Below are 17,244 nucleotides of genomic sequence, written 5' to 3'. Positions count from 1 at the left end.
AAAGGAAAGCATAATACCCCCTCTGAAAGCATTACTGAGTCTGTAGGACCATGCCTGGTATCTGCTTGATGATCCAGATGGTGAGGGGTCTAACAGGTGGAGGCTGAGGTGTGATAGGTCTCTGGTGATGCAAGAGGCGCTAAGGTGCAATGATTTCACAGGAAACGGCTGAAGAGAGTCATCATATATTTAATTATACAGTAAATGTGCTGATCATTAAACCAAAACAATGAGCTCAAAGGGCCCCTAAAATCTCTGTAACTGCATGGTAAATACATAATTCACAGTAACATCAACTCTTACATTACAGCCACATGATAGAGTTGGGAAAAACAACAACTTAGGTGTTATCACAGAGGCTGCTAAATGTTTGCACTCCATTTATGAAATTCAAAGATTTTCTTGCGGTTGTTTTTAATACAAAAGAGAATTCACGACACGTAAGAATGTTGATGAATTACTGGTAAGCAAAGCAGTCGATTGGACACAAGACAATGATATTTCCCAGTGATCTAAAGCTAAAAACAACATAAGAAAGGTTATTTGTTTAGGAGCAATGATTCCCTGCTAAGGTCAAGTGTCCTCATAGCTGTGGCAGACCTTAACAGAAGCCTCTTTGTTTCCTCTGTATCTGGCTCTTTCAAGCACATGACTTCTAATTTTCTCGGTTCAAAGACGTTGGACTTGACCTCTTTTTTTGGCACAGATGCTGCACACTTTTTATGGCCTTCATGGCCGATAGCATGTCAATTACCAGTTGCGTCCTGCCCCCATGTGACAGCAGTATGTCCAAAACTATATGAATAATATTGGTTTCTTTGGATTGCCTGCAGGCGGGGACCTAGGAATAGCATCAGTGTAGTTTTAAAGCAGAGCAATTATCCCAGGCCAGGCTGGACGAATCGATTCCTGCAGACTTTTTAAATGCTCCTGGCCAATTATAAAGGCAGTGCGTCTTCCCCTACACTGCCTATCTGTGGTGGAGGCATCACCAGCTGATGAGAACAAGTCTGAAGCTTGCTGTTTCATTCCATCTTTTATTTTCTTCTTTTGTATTTCTCCCTTTGCTACACCCCCAGTAAGATATTCATATTATTATTAAGGGACACCCCTCATTCTTCTTCTTCCTCGCATGTTCCACGTGATCAGAAGCGAAGTAGACACTACCTGCTAGAGAGTGTGTGTGTGTGTGTGTGTGTGTGTGTGTGTGTGTGTGTGTGTGTGTGTGTGTGTGAGAGAGAGAGAGAGAGAGAGAGAGAGAGAGAGAGAGAGAGAGAGAGAGAGAGAGGCTCAGCCACTCACGGCGCACAGCACACAGGCTACAGAGTGAACCGCTCCGCTCGTGCAGGGTGAGCTGCTCGTTTCACCCGTGGATATTATTACACAACAACTGCCGTCGACTCCAGATATTGTCGTGGGATAATCTCGCTACATCATACCACATTTGCAGTTTTTATTGCCTTCCTTTGCACCACCTTCTCCCTTTTTTTTCTTTCCCATCTTTCCTCCCTTCTTGCATATCCTCGAGCATCCTCCCCTTCTTTCTGGCAAGTCTTTCCGGCTAACTTTTCCACCTGACTCCATCCCACACAGCCTCCTCCATCGCTCACCAACCCTCCGCAGGCAATTCCCTCCACTGTCCTGGTCTACCTCCACTTGCAGCAACCTCCTCTGTGGATCGGGCGGAACCCATTCGGACTGTCAACGCGGGGTTATTTCTTTGCTACATGGGGCGCTCGGTCTCGCTCGGAAAATGGTCTGCTGTCGGTCTCTAGGCGCCCCGCTGAACCTGCTGGGATTGGAGTTGCCGGTGCGCGTCTGCGTCTCTTTTCCACTTCGCCTGTGCTGTCGGGGCCAGTGAGATATGGGTGTCTCTGAGGCACCACTCAAGGAGCCCCGACGGCTGCGCCAGTGGAGTGGGACGGCGGGAGGCTGGCTCCGGATCACCCTCATCTCGTTTCTGGCCACTTTACCTGTGGAGCAACTGCGCGCCTTCCCGTCCTCCCTCAGCGACTGCCAGACGCCGACCGGCTGGAACTGCTCCGGTGAGAGTCATATAAGGAAGGCACAGTTTCAGGCTCTGCTTGGGCTCTACATCCATGCGCTCACACTATCCAAGTTAAGCATGCGGGTCTAAGAAACGAGTAGGATTACGCAGCAATAGGTGGCGAATCAAAGTTTGAGGGATATTGTATCATAGACACACGTTTTTATTGTTGTGGCTTAATGCATGTACCATCTAAGCCTGTCCAGTTTTACTGTCATTGCTGCGGAGCTCACACTTAGCTCTGCAAAGCCCGATGATGAGAGGATGCAGAGTTTTTTGGGCTGCTTGATGAGCATTTAGCCTGGTCGAGTTCGTCTCGCTGCATGGCAGACATTGTGCCGAGATCGTGTCAGAGTAATCACCAGGCAGACAGATAGATGGATATTTTAGATTCAGGACTAGGATAAAATGGAAAGACTCAGGGAATTTGAGTTGGAAACGTGGCGGGGAATAATTTGGAAAGATTGTCGCCTGGATTACGTGACGCACATCACAGAAATAACACCAACACTACTTCTAGGATCGGACACTAACAGATGAAATACTCTCTAGCCTACCCTTTGAATTTGCTCAAAATGCTTCATCAAATGACAACAGTTCCACCCGAGAAATTACAAATCAAGTTTTACTGTCCTGTTTGGCATCCCGACGCGTTAATCGCGCAATTCTTTGAGCTAAATCTTAATGTAGTCGTTTCTTTTATTGGCCACCGAGCTGTAAACTTGTTTTCCTCTCTGGGTGCCCAAAGCGATAAAGGGATCGGGACCGGGCTGCAGAGCACACACAGCCTCGCCTCCCTTTGTAAATCAGCCGACTGTGCCGCCATATATTTCCCCTGTCGCCTGTCCAAGTCTGAACCCTTAAAATAGCTCGGAGCCGATCCCACACACTCACGGGAAGCAGCAGTACTATTGATATCATAGCTCATAACAGCCACACATCAACATGGTGCCATGATTGCCGTTTGCAGCCCGACACTGATTGTCGGTATCACTGAATGACATGTTAATATAAGAGGAGGACCTGAGTCCATTATTTATTACAAACACTACAGAAAGACCCTGTGTGGTGACAGGTAGCTGGCTGGTGATAAAAAGGACATATTACTTCTAACCTAGTGTGATTTGTTTTCACTTTACTTGTCAGCAGTGAAATTCTCTTATTTGGATATCAAAGTTCTAAAAATGAATTTGATTATGCAAATTGGCTCATTGAGACAGGCTTAATTAAAACTCATACAAGACTAAAGGAGAAATACCTTTTTATTATTGTAGTTTGGAACATTTGGGAAATTGCTGTCTTTATTTGAAGCACCTTTGGTAATTAAATTCCCTCAGTGGAGCCTTGACAAAGCTTGCTCTGACTGCTTTTTTCAACAGTTATCTAAATGTCTTTTAAGTTACAAGACAGTTTTTAGCACAAAAGTTCTCCTGGATGCCTGATAATGCTTTACTTTAAGTAGCATTAGCAGTGATGGATTAGCTGCTGTTTGGATAATACTTTGCATTGATTCATCCCGCTATCTCAGCCTTAGTTTGTTTATTTCTTTCATCCTCACCATATGTATTGTCTTGTATCAGAGGATGATTTCATGCTGCTGTTGATGTTGGAGATGATCCGCTGGTAATGCCCAATAATGCTACGTGATGCATCCTGTCCAAACACACGCTTGCCTTTACCTCCCCACTTCCTGACACACTCTGGTATGCATTTAGACGGAGGCTTTTATCCAACACGCCTTGAAGGGGGCTTAAGTGCATATATGGAGGACTGTGAATGTACACACACACACACACACACACACACACACACACACACACACACACCCATCAAACAATAATTAGAATTAATAGCATGGAACAAGTGACATTAGGTTCATAGTGAAAAAGGTTGCCCCCTTACAATAATAATTAAAAACAGGCGATAATTGCAGTGGTTTAATCATCCTCTTCTTCCTGTATATTATTGACTTTCTCAACAACACAATTGTGTGACTGTGTCCAGTCTACAGAACATAGATAGATAGATAGATAGATAGATAGATAGATAGATAGATAGATAGATAGATAGATAGATAGATAGATAGATAGATCACAGAATGGGAAACAAGCAGCAGTGAGGTCAGTGTCATTTTAATGCTTAGATGGAGATAGTAACTGAGGCGCTGTTTGTGCTCAAGAACTGAACCAGACTCTATAACAGAGGGGAAGAAACTTGATCACCAATGATTTTATTCTGTTTGGTTTGCATCTGCAGATAGTACGAACAACTGCCACTGAAGGCCTCACTGTGGCAGAGCAGGGGATCCTAAAATGATCCTGACACTTCGTTAATCTCTGCTCCTGCAATGCCTTAAGTGAACCAAGGGTGTCATAAGGATAAATGTAATGTGTTGAAGTGCAGAAGGCAGAAATGTGAAAACACTCTTTTCATTTGAGTCACATGTTGGATATAATCTAGCTTACCTGTTGTGATGCGCATGTTAAAAATGTCAAAGTGAAACTTCACCAGACTTGACATTTCTAACATGTACATCACAATGAACTTGGCAATGAAGACAGCTGTGAAATCCTTTCATCGCCAAAGAAAACATCTTTGGAGGTGACAGAAATGTTTTATTTCATGCATCTCTGAAGTCTTCAATTATCCACTTCCTGTTGAAATCAACCAATTGGTAGGGAGGATGGATAATACAGGATTATTAGGTGGATCACAGCAAGAAAAACACATGTGAGAAAAATCGTTTCTCAGCTTTGTTTTACTTTCTTTCTTTGAGTCTTGTGATTAGTGCTCATCAACACATACACACTTAGTAAACATGAAACAGACAATTATAGCTTTGTTAGAGGTTTTGTTATTGGGGTTCATACTTCTTCCTATGTCGTGAATACAGTAGTTATACGTACAAACAAGCAGCTAAACTATGAGAAAGTCTAATTTGCAGATTTCTAGATACAACCATCATTCTTACTTTCTCTTCAGCTCTTTTGTTGTAGAATTGGCTGTATGTACTAATGAGCCCTTGTCAACTTAAAGTACTTTTTGCACTAGCAGCATTTACAGGCTTATATTCCACAAATTATCCTGTGACCCTTTGACTTCCCATTGTCATGATCTTTTTAGTCTGTTTTGAAATGCTCTGTGAAAGTTTTAAAAGACAATTAAAAAAAAACTTATAGCAATTGAAGCATTTAATATTTTGTAACATTAGCAGCAGTTTTTAGTTTCTCCACCATAAGGACCTCCAAAACTGTTGACAGACTTATTAGATGCAATTCTACTGATTTGATGTTTAAAAAAAATAAAATAAAAAATTAGGTGGTAAAGAAGTGACAACAATGGTTGAATTCCTTGAGCTGCTGTAAACAGACCTAATTTTGTGTTCATTCTTGAGCCAAGGATGCTGAGTACTGAAACTCAACTGCCTCGAGTTCTTGAATAAAAGGGTGCTGCCAGTATGAAAAATACCATGAGAAGATACAGATTCTTATGCTCCACATTTTTAAAAACTTGTTGCTGAATACTAAAAAATCTGTTTATCCAGGGTCTATGAGTGAAAACATTTGTCTGCTGCTAAATAACAGCTGTTGGAAGGTGAGAAGGAACAAATCAAGGAAAGTAGCTGGCCTTAAAAAACAAAACAAAATGCTGGTGGTAAAGTGAAACTCAGTGTGATGCCATAAACCAGAGGGTAGTAGAAAAAAAACTAACTCAGTGACTATAAGAGCTTCTATTGTTATGCTGTCTGGTAAACACTGATCTAAAAGGTGATTTTTCAGATTCCGTAACACAAAAACAATGTTTTTTGACAGTCACTGTACCGACTACTGTATTGGCAATGGCAACTTGTCATCTCTCACTTTGGAATAGCAGTGTTAAAATCATATGGGTCTGGTTGTAGTTATATTAAAAAGATGAAGCTTGAGGGAGTTTTTAACAACACAGAGAACATTGCTGTATAAAGCTGCTGATGAGATTGTGCTTGGAGAATTACTTCTGGTATGAAACTAAAGCTGTACAAAGTTTCTGTATTAGTATATGATGCAAAAAGCCCTCTCTTCTCCAACGATTTGGCAAATTTCTTATGTATTTATACATGGCTGATTGTGTAGTCATCATTTTGTGTAATTATCACAGTCAAAGCATTGGTGGCACTTTGCCTGTCATTTTTGGCTCGTATCACTGAAGATAAATGAGCAAAGTCTGTGTTATCTTTGAAAGGTGCACTTCCAGACTCTGGCTAAAAAAATCAGCTCATGTCTTTTTGCCATTTCATTCATGTCCATTTAAAAACAAGTTGAAACTCAGAGCGTTAGAATTAATCCCTTGTTGAATGGCTCTCTTGGTTCCTGTCAGTCTAATTCAGTTCACCAGAGATCTAACTTCAATGGCAGTTCTGTGTGTTTACCATAATATTATTTACCTCGTGATGTCTCCTCTCCTCTGGGGCCATTTTTTGTGCAGGAACCACTCTCCTTTCTTCTCTGAATCCCCCTGCTGTTGTTGTCTCTGAGAGGCCACGTGATTCTTTGATAGTTGAAGCAACAGAGATGAGAGCAGGATATGCAAAGTCCCATGTAAATCCCATCAAGTGGAGTGAATTACCACCGGTCTGGTGAGAATCACCCATCTGCTTTCAAGATATGTCAACGTGGAGGTCAGAAGTGCCTGTATTGCATGCAGGTCTACACCTCTGAGGGAAAACTGTGAATTGGAAGGCAAGGCAGCAGCACGGCGGTGTAATAAAAATGAGCCAAAAGTTAGTGATTGGCTGCACTGAGGGAGCTTTAAAGAGTTGTTTAATCGAAAATGTTTTACTTTCCCTTGCAGAAAAAACACCTTTAAAGACCTGCTGTAATTAAAGCACCCTGTCTGATTATTATGTGAGTGCTTTTAGTGCTAAGAGTAATTGTGCCTTTTAATAACCAGTATAATTGCTGAACGTAACTCTCTCCATGACAAACATTTAAAAACCTGTTGCAAAGTTGTAAAAAAGAAATGAAGCCTCCAGCAAGAGAGAGGTCAGGGAAGGATGTCTCACCAATGTGGTTATTCAGCCTTCATTATTAATTCAGCCTCCTTAATAATTGATCAGAACAATGCTTAAAACAGGGGGAAGGACTCCTCGTTCTTCTTAGGGATGTGAAACTGCAGGTATGCAGAGGTAGGAGGAGATGCATTTGGCTGACAAACTCTCTCTTTTAGACGAGTAAGTGCTTCACTTGCCATCTTAATCGTTAGCATACAAACATTACCTTCTCAATATTTGATGTTTGCCAGCTTGTTTTCGTTAATTATTCAGCTCACTGTAATCTCCCCCTGGAATGGCAGGCCAGGAGCAGGAAGTGTAAGTTTCCCAGGCCTCTGACACCGTGTTACTCAGGCTGTGTAGAAAATCTGTGTAAACAACACACATTAACATTTAGTGGGGGACAGCGGACAAGATGAAGACTTCTTTTAAATATGTGGAACTAAATGTAAATTAAAAGTTGTAATACTAAAACAAAGAGTAAATAAACGGTAGTATCACTTCAATAAATCTTTTTGATTTCAAGGATTAAAGAGTAAAGGCTTTACACATTATTCAACTTAAGGTCAGCAAACAGAAACAGTTCATTTCATGGAATTCAAGGTTTTCAAGGGTAAGCTGCTTAACATTTGTTTCAAGCCTTTAAATACACAAATGTTGCAGTAAAAAAGGTTTAATTTTGGAGTTTCTCTCAATGTGCAGTTATGGAATCCACAGCTTTTAGTACAAGTTGCTAACTTCATAGACATATTGCTACTATTTCAATAAATGGGTCAATGTTGGGAGCCGGGCAGTGGTGCAGTGGTTTTCTCTGTTGCATCACAGCAGGAAGATTCATGGTTTGATTCCCCTTCCTGGGCATGAGCCGTGTGTGGAGTTTGTACGTTCAGTAGATGCACTGATTCTCTCCAGGTTGTCTGTCAGCAGTCAGTAATCAATGGTTTTCTGTTTCTATGTGTTAGTTCTGTGATGAGACCTGTCCAGAGTACCCTGCCTCTTGCCTAATGACATCTAGGATGGGCTCCAGCTCTCACATCCCTGAAAGGAGAATTAATACTGGATGGATGTTGAAGTTGCAGACACTGCGATGTTGACCCTTTTTGGTTGAATACATATAAACGTTAAGTTAGCAGAAAAAAAGTTTGTTTAAGTTGTAGAGATAACTTTTTAGCAAAGAAATTGTCAAGTCATAGCCTACCTCAGTCTTGTATGAATGTTTTTAGCACCAAATTACGAAATTTCTGAGACTATCTCCTCCACAGATAATGCTCCTTTGCAGTGCTGTGTGAAAAAGCTTGAAACAGCATGTATATAAATATTATTTGACATTTGACCAACAATCAAAGCAAGAAACTCACAGAAAAATAGCTGAAAAGAAATAAGCTTCAAACCTCACAGGTAAAAATAATATTTATTCTCTTGCTTTTATCGCAGCTTCATTAGTCATATATTAAGACGGGCTAATTTGCTGGATTGGGTCAGCATTTGAATGTGTTTTCAATCATGCAGTGTTTTGTGAATGTTTCTGTTGATTGAGCTGAAATCTGTTTGGACGCTGAGTCACAGTTTCCCAAGCAGGACGAGAAACAGTGCTGGATTTTGTTCCTAGTTTACATCTCAGACATCTCATTTATCTTTATCTCCCTCAAATAGTCTATCATCCTGTCTCACTGAATTTTCCTCTCCCTCTGTCCCTCGCGGTGAATACCAGAACGGGAGAGTCGAGTCTGAGGAATGTGTGGCTTGTTGTGTCGAAGCTTTTGAGCTACCTCTTACAATTCAAAATGCTGCACATTGTAAAAAAGTAATAAAGCTAGAATAAGTATAGTTGTAAGATAACAATAACCTCTCACCAAGACCCCAGTTTTTCACTGATCACATGGTTTCAGCTACTATCTGTTTATTTTTGCCAGTCATAAGATTGTGTTCCATCTTTTTTTACCCTTAAAAACTAGAGACAAGACATGCTATCCAATTTCTTCTAGTAGTCCCAAGACAAGAGGTTAAAGCAAAGGGAGATGACTGAGTTGGAACCCAGAAAGTGTATTCCTGGCAAACTCCTACAAAGATTTTATTCAAAACACATGTGAAAACATATTTATTGCTCCTCTTTTATCTTAGTAAGTGGCTGCAGGCCAATTTGAAGTAGATGTCACAAATATGTCAAAGCACTCAAAGCACGCAGAATTTCTTTTTTTGTCATTGGATATTACAACAGGAACTGAAAAATATAAGAATATTTACAAAACAGAGCTACAACCAAAAGACCATCAACATTCATATCATATTCAAGTATATGTCAGAGATTATTATTTTTGATATTTTGGCTGACTTTGGACAGCTGGACCCTGGGTAGTCCTCATTGACTTATATTTGCGTTATCTTATTTTGTTGTCCTTGTTTATTTACTGTGACTTTTTTTTTCCAACCATGATTTCCTGAATTTAGTTTTTGTGTTTCTTGTTTTTTATTTTGTAGTTATTGCACCCTGTGTGTTGCACCTCATTTTACTTCCTGCCCGTGTGAATTTCCCTCTACTTTGATTAGCCTCATTGCAAGTTCTACCTGTCTTGTGTTTACACCAGGGTTTGATTAGCATGAGTGGATACAGTGTGTAGGTGTCTTTCCTTCAAGTGTCAGGGCATCATCTAACCTGCTTGGGATTCTGTTTGGATTTATGTGGTAGCTTCCTGTGTGTCCTTGTGGATTTCCCATTTGGCTTTGTCGTGTTTTCCTGATCATCTGTTGGACATTTATTCTGGACATGCTGGGTAAGCCTTTGTTTTGTATTGCTTACCTCTCTCTTTTGTCAATCTCTAAGTGGGTCTTTGCTTTTGTGTTAGTCACAATCATGACAAACTGTTGATGCATGAAAAGGTTGTATTGGACAGCCATGGAAAAAGTAACATCGACATTCATCCTTGGGGTTAACTTTGCTTGACCTGGCCCTTTACAGCCACTAAAACTCCTCTGAGTCTGGAGATGGCAATTTTGAGATGAATTACTCTAAAAGTCCAATAACTACACAACAGCGTTGATAGATTGTTGACTCATTGCTTCATGTTGCTTTATACTTCCCTCATTTCCAGCCCAGATTCAGTATTTACTGCAACAGTTTAGAGGTATTTTAGATTTTTTTAAACTGCTGAGCAGACACTCCTCGACTTATCAAGACTTCTGTGGTATTCAGTGTTTTCATCAAAAAGTGTTAGCTCTGCAGCACTGACATTTATGGCTGATTTATCTCCTGAGAGTGATTATATATCTGCAAATTGGAAGAGCTTGTCTTGAAAGATAATTCGTATCACAGGGATGGTGTTGAGATTCAGGGCTTAAGTTTTTGAGTCCCTGTATTTGAAAGAAAGGGGCACCAGCTTTGTACTATTCTCTGTCACTTTGAAGTCTTTTCATTTTGCTTCACAGGCACAGTTCTTTTTTATGGCAGGGATTCTGTAGGTGTCAGAAATGTGCTTTGGCTCAGAAACGTATCACAGGTGCTGGGGATAGAACAATAACAGTAAGTGCTTTACTTTGTTAAATTGTCTGGATGTAATAGCCTGAGAACTCTACGGGTGTGCAGAGCTGTCAGGGTTCGTATCTTTAGCTGCACAACAAGGGAAACAATTTGTGTTGGGATGAACTTGGAGGCTGAAGCAGGAAAAGTTGATCTTTGGAACATAAGGAAGCACTTGCTGTGTTCAAATTTAAAGTATGCAAGGGGGGGCATTGGCATGAATCAAAGGTCAGGTTACATTGTTGCTTTCTTCAAATTATTGTGCAGTTTAATCTCTTTGTTATTCTAATGCATAATAAGGAAAAAGCAACTGTAGTTCTATTGTCACAACATTTAAGATACACATTTTCAACATAATGCTTACTAGCCTGCATTTTGTAGATGTTGCATACTGCATCTTTATTACCTGCTGTATCACTGAGAAATTTCTATGATGCATTATTTATTTTTGGACAGCCTGTGTCATACCTTTAATAATGAGTTTATGAAGAACATTGTATGGAGTTGTATTTGGCATGCAGAGTAAAGCATTTATTAATCATAAAGACAGACAAAGCCAAAGCGCATATATGTATGTATATATATATATATATATATATATATATATATATATATATATATATATATAAGCAGAAAGTTTACGAGTAGGATAACTTTTTTTTTTGTAGTTTTCTTTTACATAATGTAATGTAACTTCTTTTAGATGTTTTGTGCTCACTAGTGGTATTGGAGCAGGATTATTAGAAAGCAAAGGCTGTATTATACATGGACATGAGTTCCTTCTTTAACAACTACAGCGTGGCAAACTGGTTATTTTAATACATTCTAAACTACTCAGTTGTAAGCCAGTTTAGCCCCCATACAGTGTGTGCCATTTAATGAATGAAAATTCTAGACTGAAGTCTAAAAACGTTTATTCCTTTTTTTTGAGTTGTGGTTTAAAGGGTTTCCAGTACCTCCAGAGTTTGCCTCAAGCAGATAAACAGCAGTTTTAAGCACTTTGGCATCAGCCTAATTTCTCAGGTTGCCACTGGGTAAAAAGATGTTTGCTGTTAAAGTATTGGTTTTGATACAAGTAAAAACAACCAGAGCCTTCTGTGATGTTTATGCTGGTGTGTGCTTTATTTGGGACACCAGATTGTGTTACACCAGAGCATGCTCTTGACACCGTATCAGTGATTGATGACTTTAAACTGGAATGGCTGATCAGCTTTTTGCAGTTTAATGCACAATAGTAAATCAGTCTTCAAAGTTTTGCTGTTTTTTATTGTACACAGCTGAAAATCATACATCATCTTGTAACTTTGCACCCTACAAAGATAAGTAGACTTTTTGAAATTTGTTCATTTACTTCTAAATGCACAGGCTGGGGAGAGACATACCAAACGCAGGGAGGTTACATCAGTGCTTTCACTGACAGGAAAGAAAAATGACCTTACTTATTGTGCCAGAAGTTTAAATCTATATTTGCTCTGGCTTTGAGGCAATCATTGTCATAAAACTAATTGAGATTTGTGCTGAGTCGTCTTTGAAGCTCAAGCCATGTTGGCTCGATCGTGCTATCGGAGAGGTGATTATCTGTCGCATTTACTGTAATATGTTCTATGATTGTTTCATTTAGAGGCTTGATGCCCATAAAAAAAGCATCAATTGTTCTCTTGTAAACAGTCAACAGAACCCTTTTTATATTCAGGGGAAGACAAAGTGCCTTTTGTAGTTTAAATAAGCATCATTGCTGTTATTTATGAGATGAGTGAGATGACTTCATCCGTGATTAATCCATCTGGGTTTTTAGTTACCGGTCAAATATTTTTTATTACATACTACCTGTTTTTTCCGTACATCTGTTTCTTGTAAAGAAGACAGATTAACCACACGAGGAGAGGCCCCTTTTGTTCTTCTCCCTGTGATCTAAGAATGATAACTGGATTTCTTTTTGTTTTTCCATAGCCTGCTGTCCAGGAAACTTTTCAAAATGAAATACACTTCTGTATCAAAGTATGAAATTATGTCTTGGAATGACTTCTAAAAATAAATAGTTGAGTAAAATAAACGTTTTCATTCTCACAGAAAGTCTACCATATGGTAAGAGCAACCGATATACTCCTTTCATTTGTGTACTCGCAGCCTGCAGTTTGATTGTCAACAAAACAATGCTTCTCCCCTGTGAGCATCATCAACATGTCAGCTGCCAGGGTGCCAATTTTTTTGTGGGTTTCCAGATTGCCTTCTATGGTCCTCTCGGGGCTGAGGGCTTTGTTCCATCCATGCAATCCAAGCATTGAGGCCTCTCATGTCACTGTTCTTGGCTGGATGATTGTATTTTTGCACCGAGAGCCTGCACTTCATGGTCATTCAGGATTGCTGGCAAATAGCAGGTTCATTTTTAGAGGTGGACTTCTCTAACATGGGGTTTTAACGTGTGACAGGTTGTTCCAGGCAGAGGGGGCTTTTGGATAAGAAAAAGTTGTGTCAGGGTAGAGGACGGGCTGACTCAGAGTGTTTAGTAAAAAACTTGACCAATGACAGTCAGATGATATTATCAAATATATTATTATGGGATAGTAAGCCCAACCTTCATATCATGCAGAGCGGGTAGTTTTGGTCATGTATGGTCATTTGGCAGGTCAGATATTTATTTTAAAGGCTGTTTTAATAGTTAATCTTGTGTTACATGTTTTGATATTAGATTATTTAGCTGCATGATAATCATTCTAATGCTGGCAGACCTCATTGCTATAAAATGTCAATCTCAATTTTCAAGTATAAGGTGTTAGATCACTCACCTCAGCCAGTAGGCCTTAAATAGATGAGGTCTCCAGTACTGACGAATCAGTCTCCTTGCTGACAAAGTTGTATGTTTTGTTTTAAAAGTTTGGTTTCAGAAAGGATTCTTAATTTTTTCCTGAACATAAATGCAATGCTATTCATAAAAAAGTGAGTGTTGGGGAAAATTGAGCTTCAATAAGTGGAAAAAAAACAAAAGCAAAGAGTGTTTAATCTTTGAAAATAAGATATCATTGTGCAGCACTCCTGAGGTTATTCACTGCACTTGGAATGCATAAATGTTGTAAAAAAATGTAAAGGCCATGCCACACTGCTTTTAGATGAACTATAAGTGCTTATTTCGGTTTAACAACGTGAAAGTAAGGAAACCTTGGCCATGCTTGACTGAAACATTCAGCTGAGCCCCCTGCTTGAAGAGTGGAAAAGCAATAATGTAACATCAAAAAGTAAAGATGTTGCTGAAGTATCCTTGAGCCTGACAGTGATATCTTACCTGCTGCAGGAGAGCTGTTAGCTGAACCTGACAGTTATTCTCTCTGCAGAAGACTTCATGCCACAGGGGAATATCTGTGAACGATCACCTGAACGACCAGTCGGGGAGATATTTGTGAGCAGTAGAATTGCTAAGCTAGAAACAGGTGATTTTAATAACCTGAAGGATGAGTCTGAAACTTTAGCGAAGTGTTTGTTCCTCACCATCTGGAGGAGCAGATGCATTTTTCACACCTGCCTTAATCAACTGTGTCATAAACAAAATAAGACAAACATTAAGCTGTGAAGGCAGGAACTTAAAAATAAGGCCACAATCAACAATGCTTGTTTACTTTTTCCTCAGTAACATGGGTAAAATATTTGGTGTGCAAAGTTCAGGGTAAAACCAGTTTTTCACAGAATTACTGAGCATGAACTGAGACAAATAAAGGAACAGAACAACCTCTACACTGCTCATCCTCATGATCAGTGTTTGATCCAAATTCCAATTTTATCATGCTCTCTGGATTTGAGGCTCATCTTGGATATTGTTGTTGTGTGTGATTCAAATTTAGGAGTCTAAAGTCCAACGAATGATTTGAAGTTTTCAGATATTTTTGTAGCATTTTGATAACAAAAGTTTGACACATGTGCTTCCTTAGCTACAAAACCACACCAAATTATACTATTACAGGACATTTAAGCTAAGTCTACAAGCAGCCAAGTCAAAGACTACAGTGAGACTAACAGATTATCAAGGCCAACAACAAGACTTGAGTTTACCCTCTCCCCAGAAACGTTCTCTTGTCTCTGCTGGGGGATTCTGGGTTGTTCCCAGGCCAGATGGGATGCATAATCCCCCCCATCAAGCTCTGAGTTGATGTTGAGGTTTCCCTCCTGTTGAACATGCCTTGGAAACTTCCCTGGGGTGGAGGCCAGGAGGCATCCTTATCAAACACTCAAACTTCAAATAGCTCCTTTCAGTGCATAAGTGTAGCTCTCTCCTGGAAATGGATTCTGGCCACTTAAAATCATATTCTTTTCACTACGTCACAAAGTTCATGACCACAGGTGAGAGTTGAAACTTAGATTGACAACCTGGGAAATTGAGTGCTTTGCCTTCAGGCTCAGACCCCCTTCTCAGCAGTGCAGCACAACGTCTGCATTACTGCTGATGCTGCACACACCCACCTGTCGATATTACAATCCATTTTCCTCCAATGAACAAAATCCCAAGAAGCTGTAACTCCTTCGCTTATGGCAAAGACTTACTCCCCACCCTGCAGGGGCAATCCACTGAGAACCTATGGCCTCAAACCACCTCAGTACGTGTTAAAAATTATAAATGCATAAATATGTGAAACTAAGCTTCAGAAAGATAAAGCTGGACCTTTGACAAATGCAGCGATTCAGAGGATTTATGAGTATATTTAAAATTCAAGTTGCATATCTGAAGATTAATGCTGATACTGATGTATCGGTGATGAGCTCGCATAAGCTTTGCTTTATCAGTTAAGCTCTAGTGTCTCTTGACGCCGATGAAGCAGATTGTAAAAATTAATACTTATGTTTTTACATTTAATTCACCAAGTTCCAATTGAATTGAGCCTTCTTTTGGGTATGTAACATTCTACAAGAGATATAAACGCATAAATCCATGATACCTTGTAAATTTTAACACTGTAATAAGAATAAAGCAGAAGTCTGCTCAACAAAACGTTAGTAGTATTGTTTTGTCAGCAAAGGATGATTTTTTTGCTGTTGAATTAGTTCTAAAACAAGATCATAATCAGTTTTTGTTCTGTTTGAACTGTTCTGGTTATTCTTATCAACACCAAACACTGAATGGCACATCATTCTGTCTTCTTTTAATTATTACCTTAAAATGATTTGGGGGCAGGCTAAACAGGCCCTGTTAGATATATCATTTTTCTATAATTTTTTTTATGATTTAACAATGTCAACTGATATTTGGTCCAATTTATACTCATGCATTTTGAAAAGCAAAAACTGAAATATAAATGGAGCTGCTTTCTATAGGTCGTCATTCATGCAGACTTATAGCCTCAAGCTCAGTCTACCATCTCAAGCCAACGTGACTCCTTGATTTGATTCAGGATGCATTGATGGAGTCATTTGAGATCTCTAACTCAGCCTGAATTGGATGATACACCAAGTTTGCTTCTCCAGGATGGCATCCTTACAGTCAGAGTTTTTGTAAACAAACACATATTAGAGGAAAGATTTGAATACATTTTCTCAGAAACAAAGAACATGCAGATTCTTTCATATAGTGCACACAGTGATATGAGTGATGGGTTCTGGCAAACACCAGATGTCACATCTATTGAACACCTATGGGATTCTGGACTGACACATTAGACGGCGTTCTCCTCCACTATCATCAAAACACCAAATGAAGAAAAATCCTTTGTTTTTCTCACCAGTAGAGTCCTGGGACCAGTGTGCTTTAAATGTATTTCATCATGTTGGCAGCTAAGGACAGCAAAGTGTACTAGCTTTGTCTTTTCAAAGTGCACACTGTGTGTGATCAAAGTGTGTATCATGCTGTGGGAGCCATGACTAATGGCAGACACTCATTATGACTGACCCTGAATGGAGTTCAGCTCTGAGTTGCTTGAGGGATGAACAGAGAAGCACTTAGTCACTGATGTCTCTTTTTGGCTTTGCTCCTCCAGGTTTTGATGACCGGGACACGGATCTGTTTTTGTGCGACACAAACACATGCAAGTTTGATGGGGAGTGTCTAAGAATTGGAAACATGGTGACATGCATTTGTGACTTCAAGGTAAGAAATGGGTTTCTTCTTTTCATGGCTTTCTATTTTTTTCTCTGATGTATTTTGCTTCTTTGGTTGATTTCCCGACATTGGAAATTTTTGTTTTGGTGCCTGATGCCCTTTGAACAAAAGATTTGGAGGCTGGCTCTTTTCAACCTCAACATAACTGCAAACATGACAAGAAGAAAGAAGAAAAAACAAAACTCAAACTCCAGAAAAAAAATGCAAGCATTTTGTAACCATTTATTCTTTTGAGTTAAATGTTTGAAAAATAGATTATCTTCAGTGCAAGACATTGAATAGCATCAATATTACCTAATAAGAGTAGGCTAATGTTAGCATATTTGTGTTATTCTTTCAATAAACCCTTCTTGTGTGTTTCAACACAGTGTTGGTTTTTCTGGATGCACTTTATTTCAGCTTTTTTATTTCTATTTGGGGAAATTAAGTTGTATTTTTGACAGGGTCAACTCTAAAAGAAGGATAGCACTCACAAAAACAAAGTAAATACTAGCTTAAGAAGGAAGCTGGTGACAGTAGATACAGTCTGCTAGTGATTGCAGCCAGCAAAACAGACAGTAGCTCGCTGGAAATGC

At 39.5% G+C, this 17,244-nt stretch overlaps 1 protein-coding gene across 1 annotated transcript in view; it reads left to right on the top strand.

The window, feature by feature from the left end:
• Positions 1 to 1,292: 1,292 nt before the first annotated feature.
• LOC141808505 (tomoregulin-2-like) overlaps positions 1,293 to 17,244 on the top strand; it is a 122,558-nt gene continuing 106,606 nt past the window's right edge. The window contains exons 1-2 of the mRNA XM_074695140.1: positions 1,293 to 2,045; positions 16,548 to 16,657. Coding sequence (XP_074551241.1) covers positions 1,865 to 2,045; positions 16,548 to 16,657 — 291 coding nt within the window. The 5' untranslated portion in view covers positions 1,293 to 1,864. The remainder of the gene's footprint in view (positions 2,046 to 16,547; positions 16,658 to 17,244) is intronic.

Source organism: Halichoeres trimaculatus, unplaced genomic scaffold (assembly GCF_033239565.1).
Source record: "Halichoeres trimaculatus isolate MK-OKI-2021-1 unplaced genomic scaffold, fHalTri1.1 fHalTri1_scaffold_19, whole genome shotgun sequence".
NCBI lineage: Eukaryota > Metazoa > Chordata > Actinopteri > Labriformes > Labridae > Halichoeres > Halichoeres trimaculatus.
This window is presented reverse-complemented; position numbering and strand designations above follow the sequence as displayed.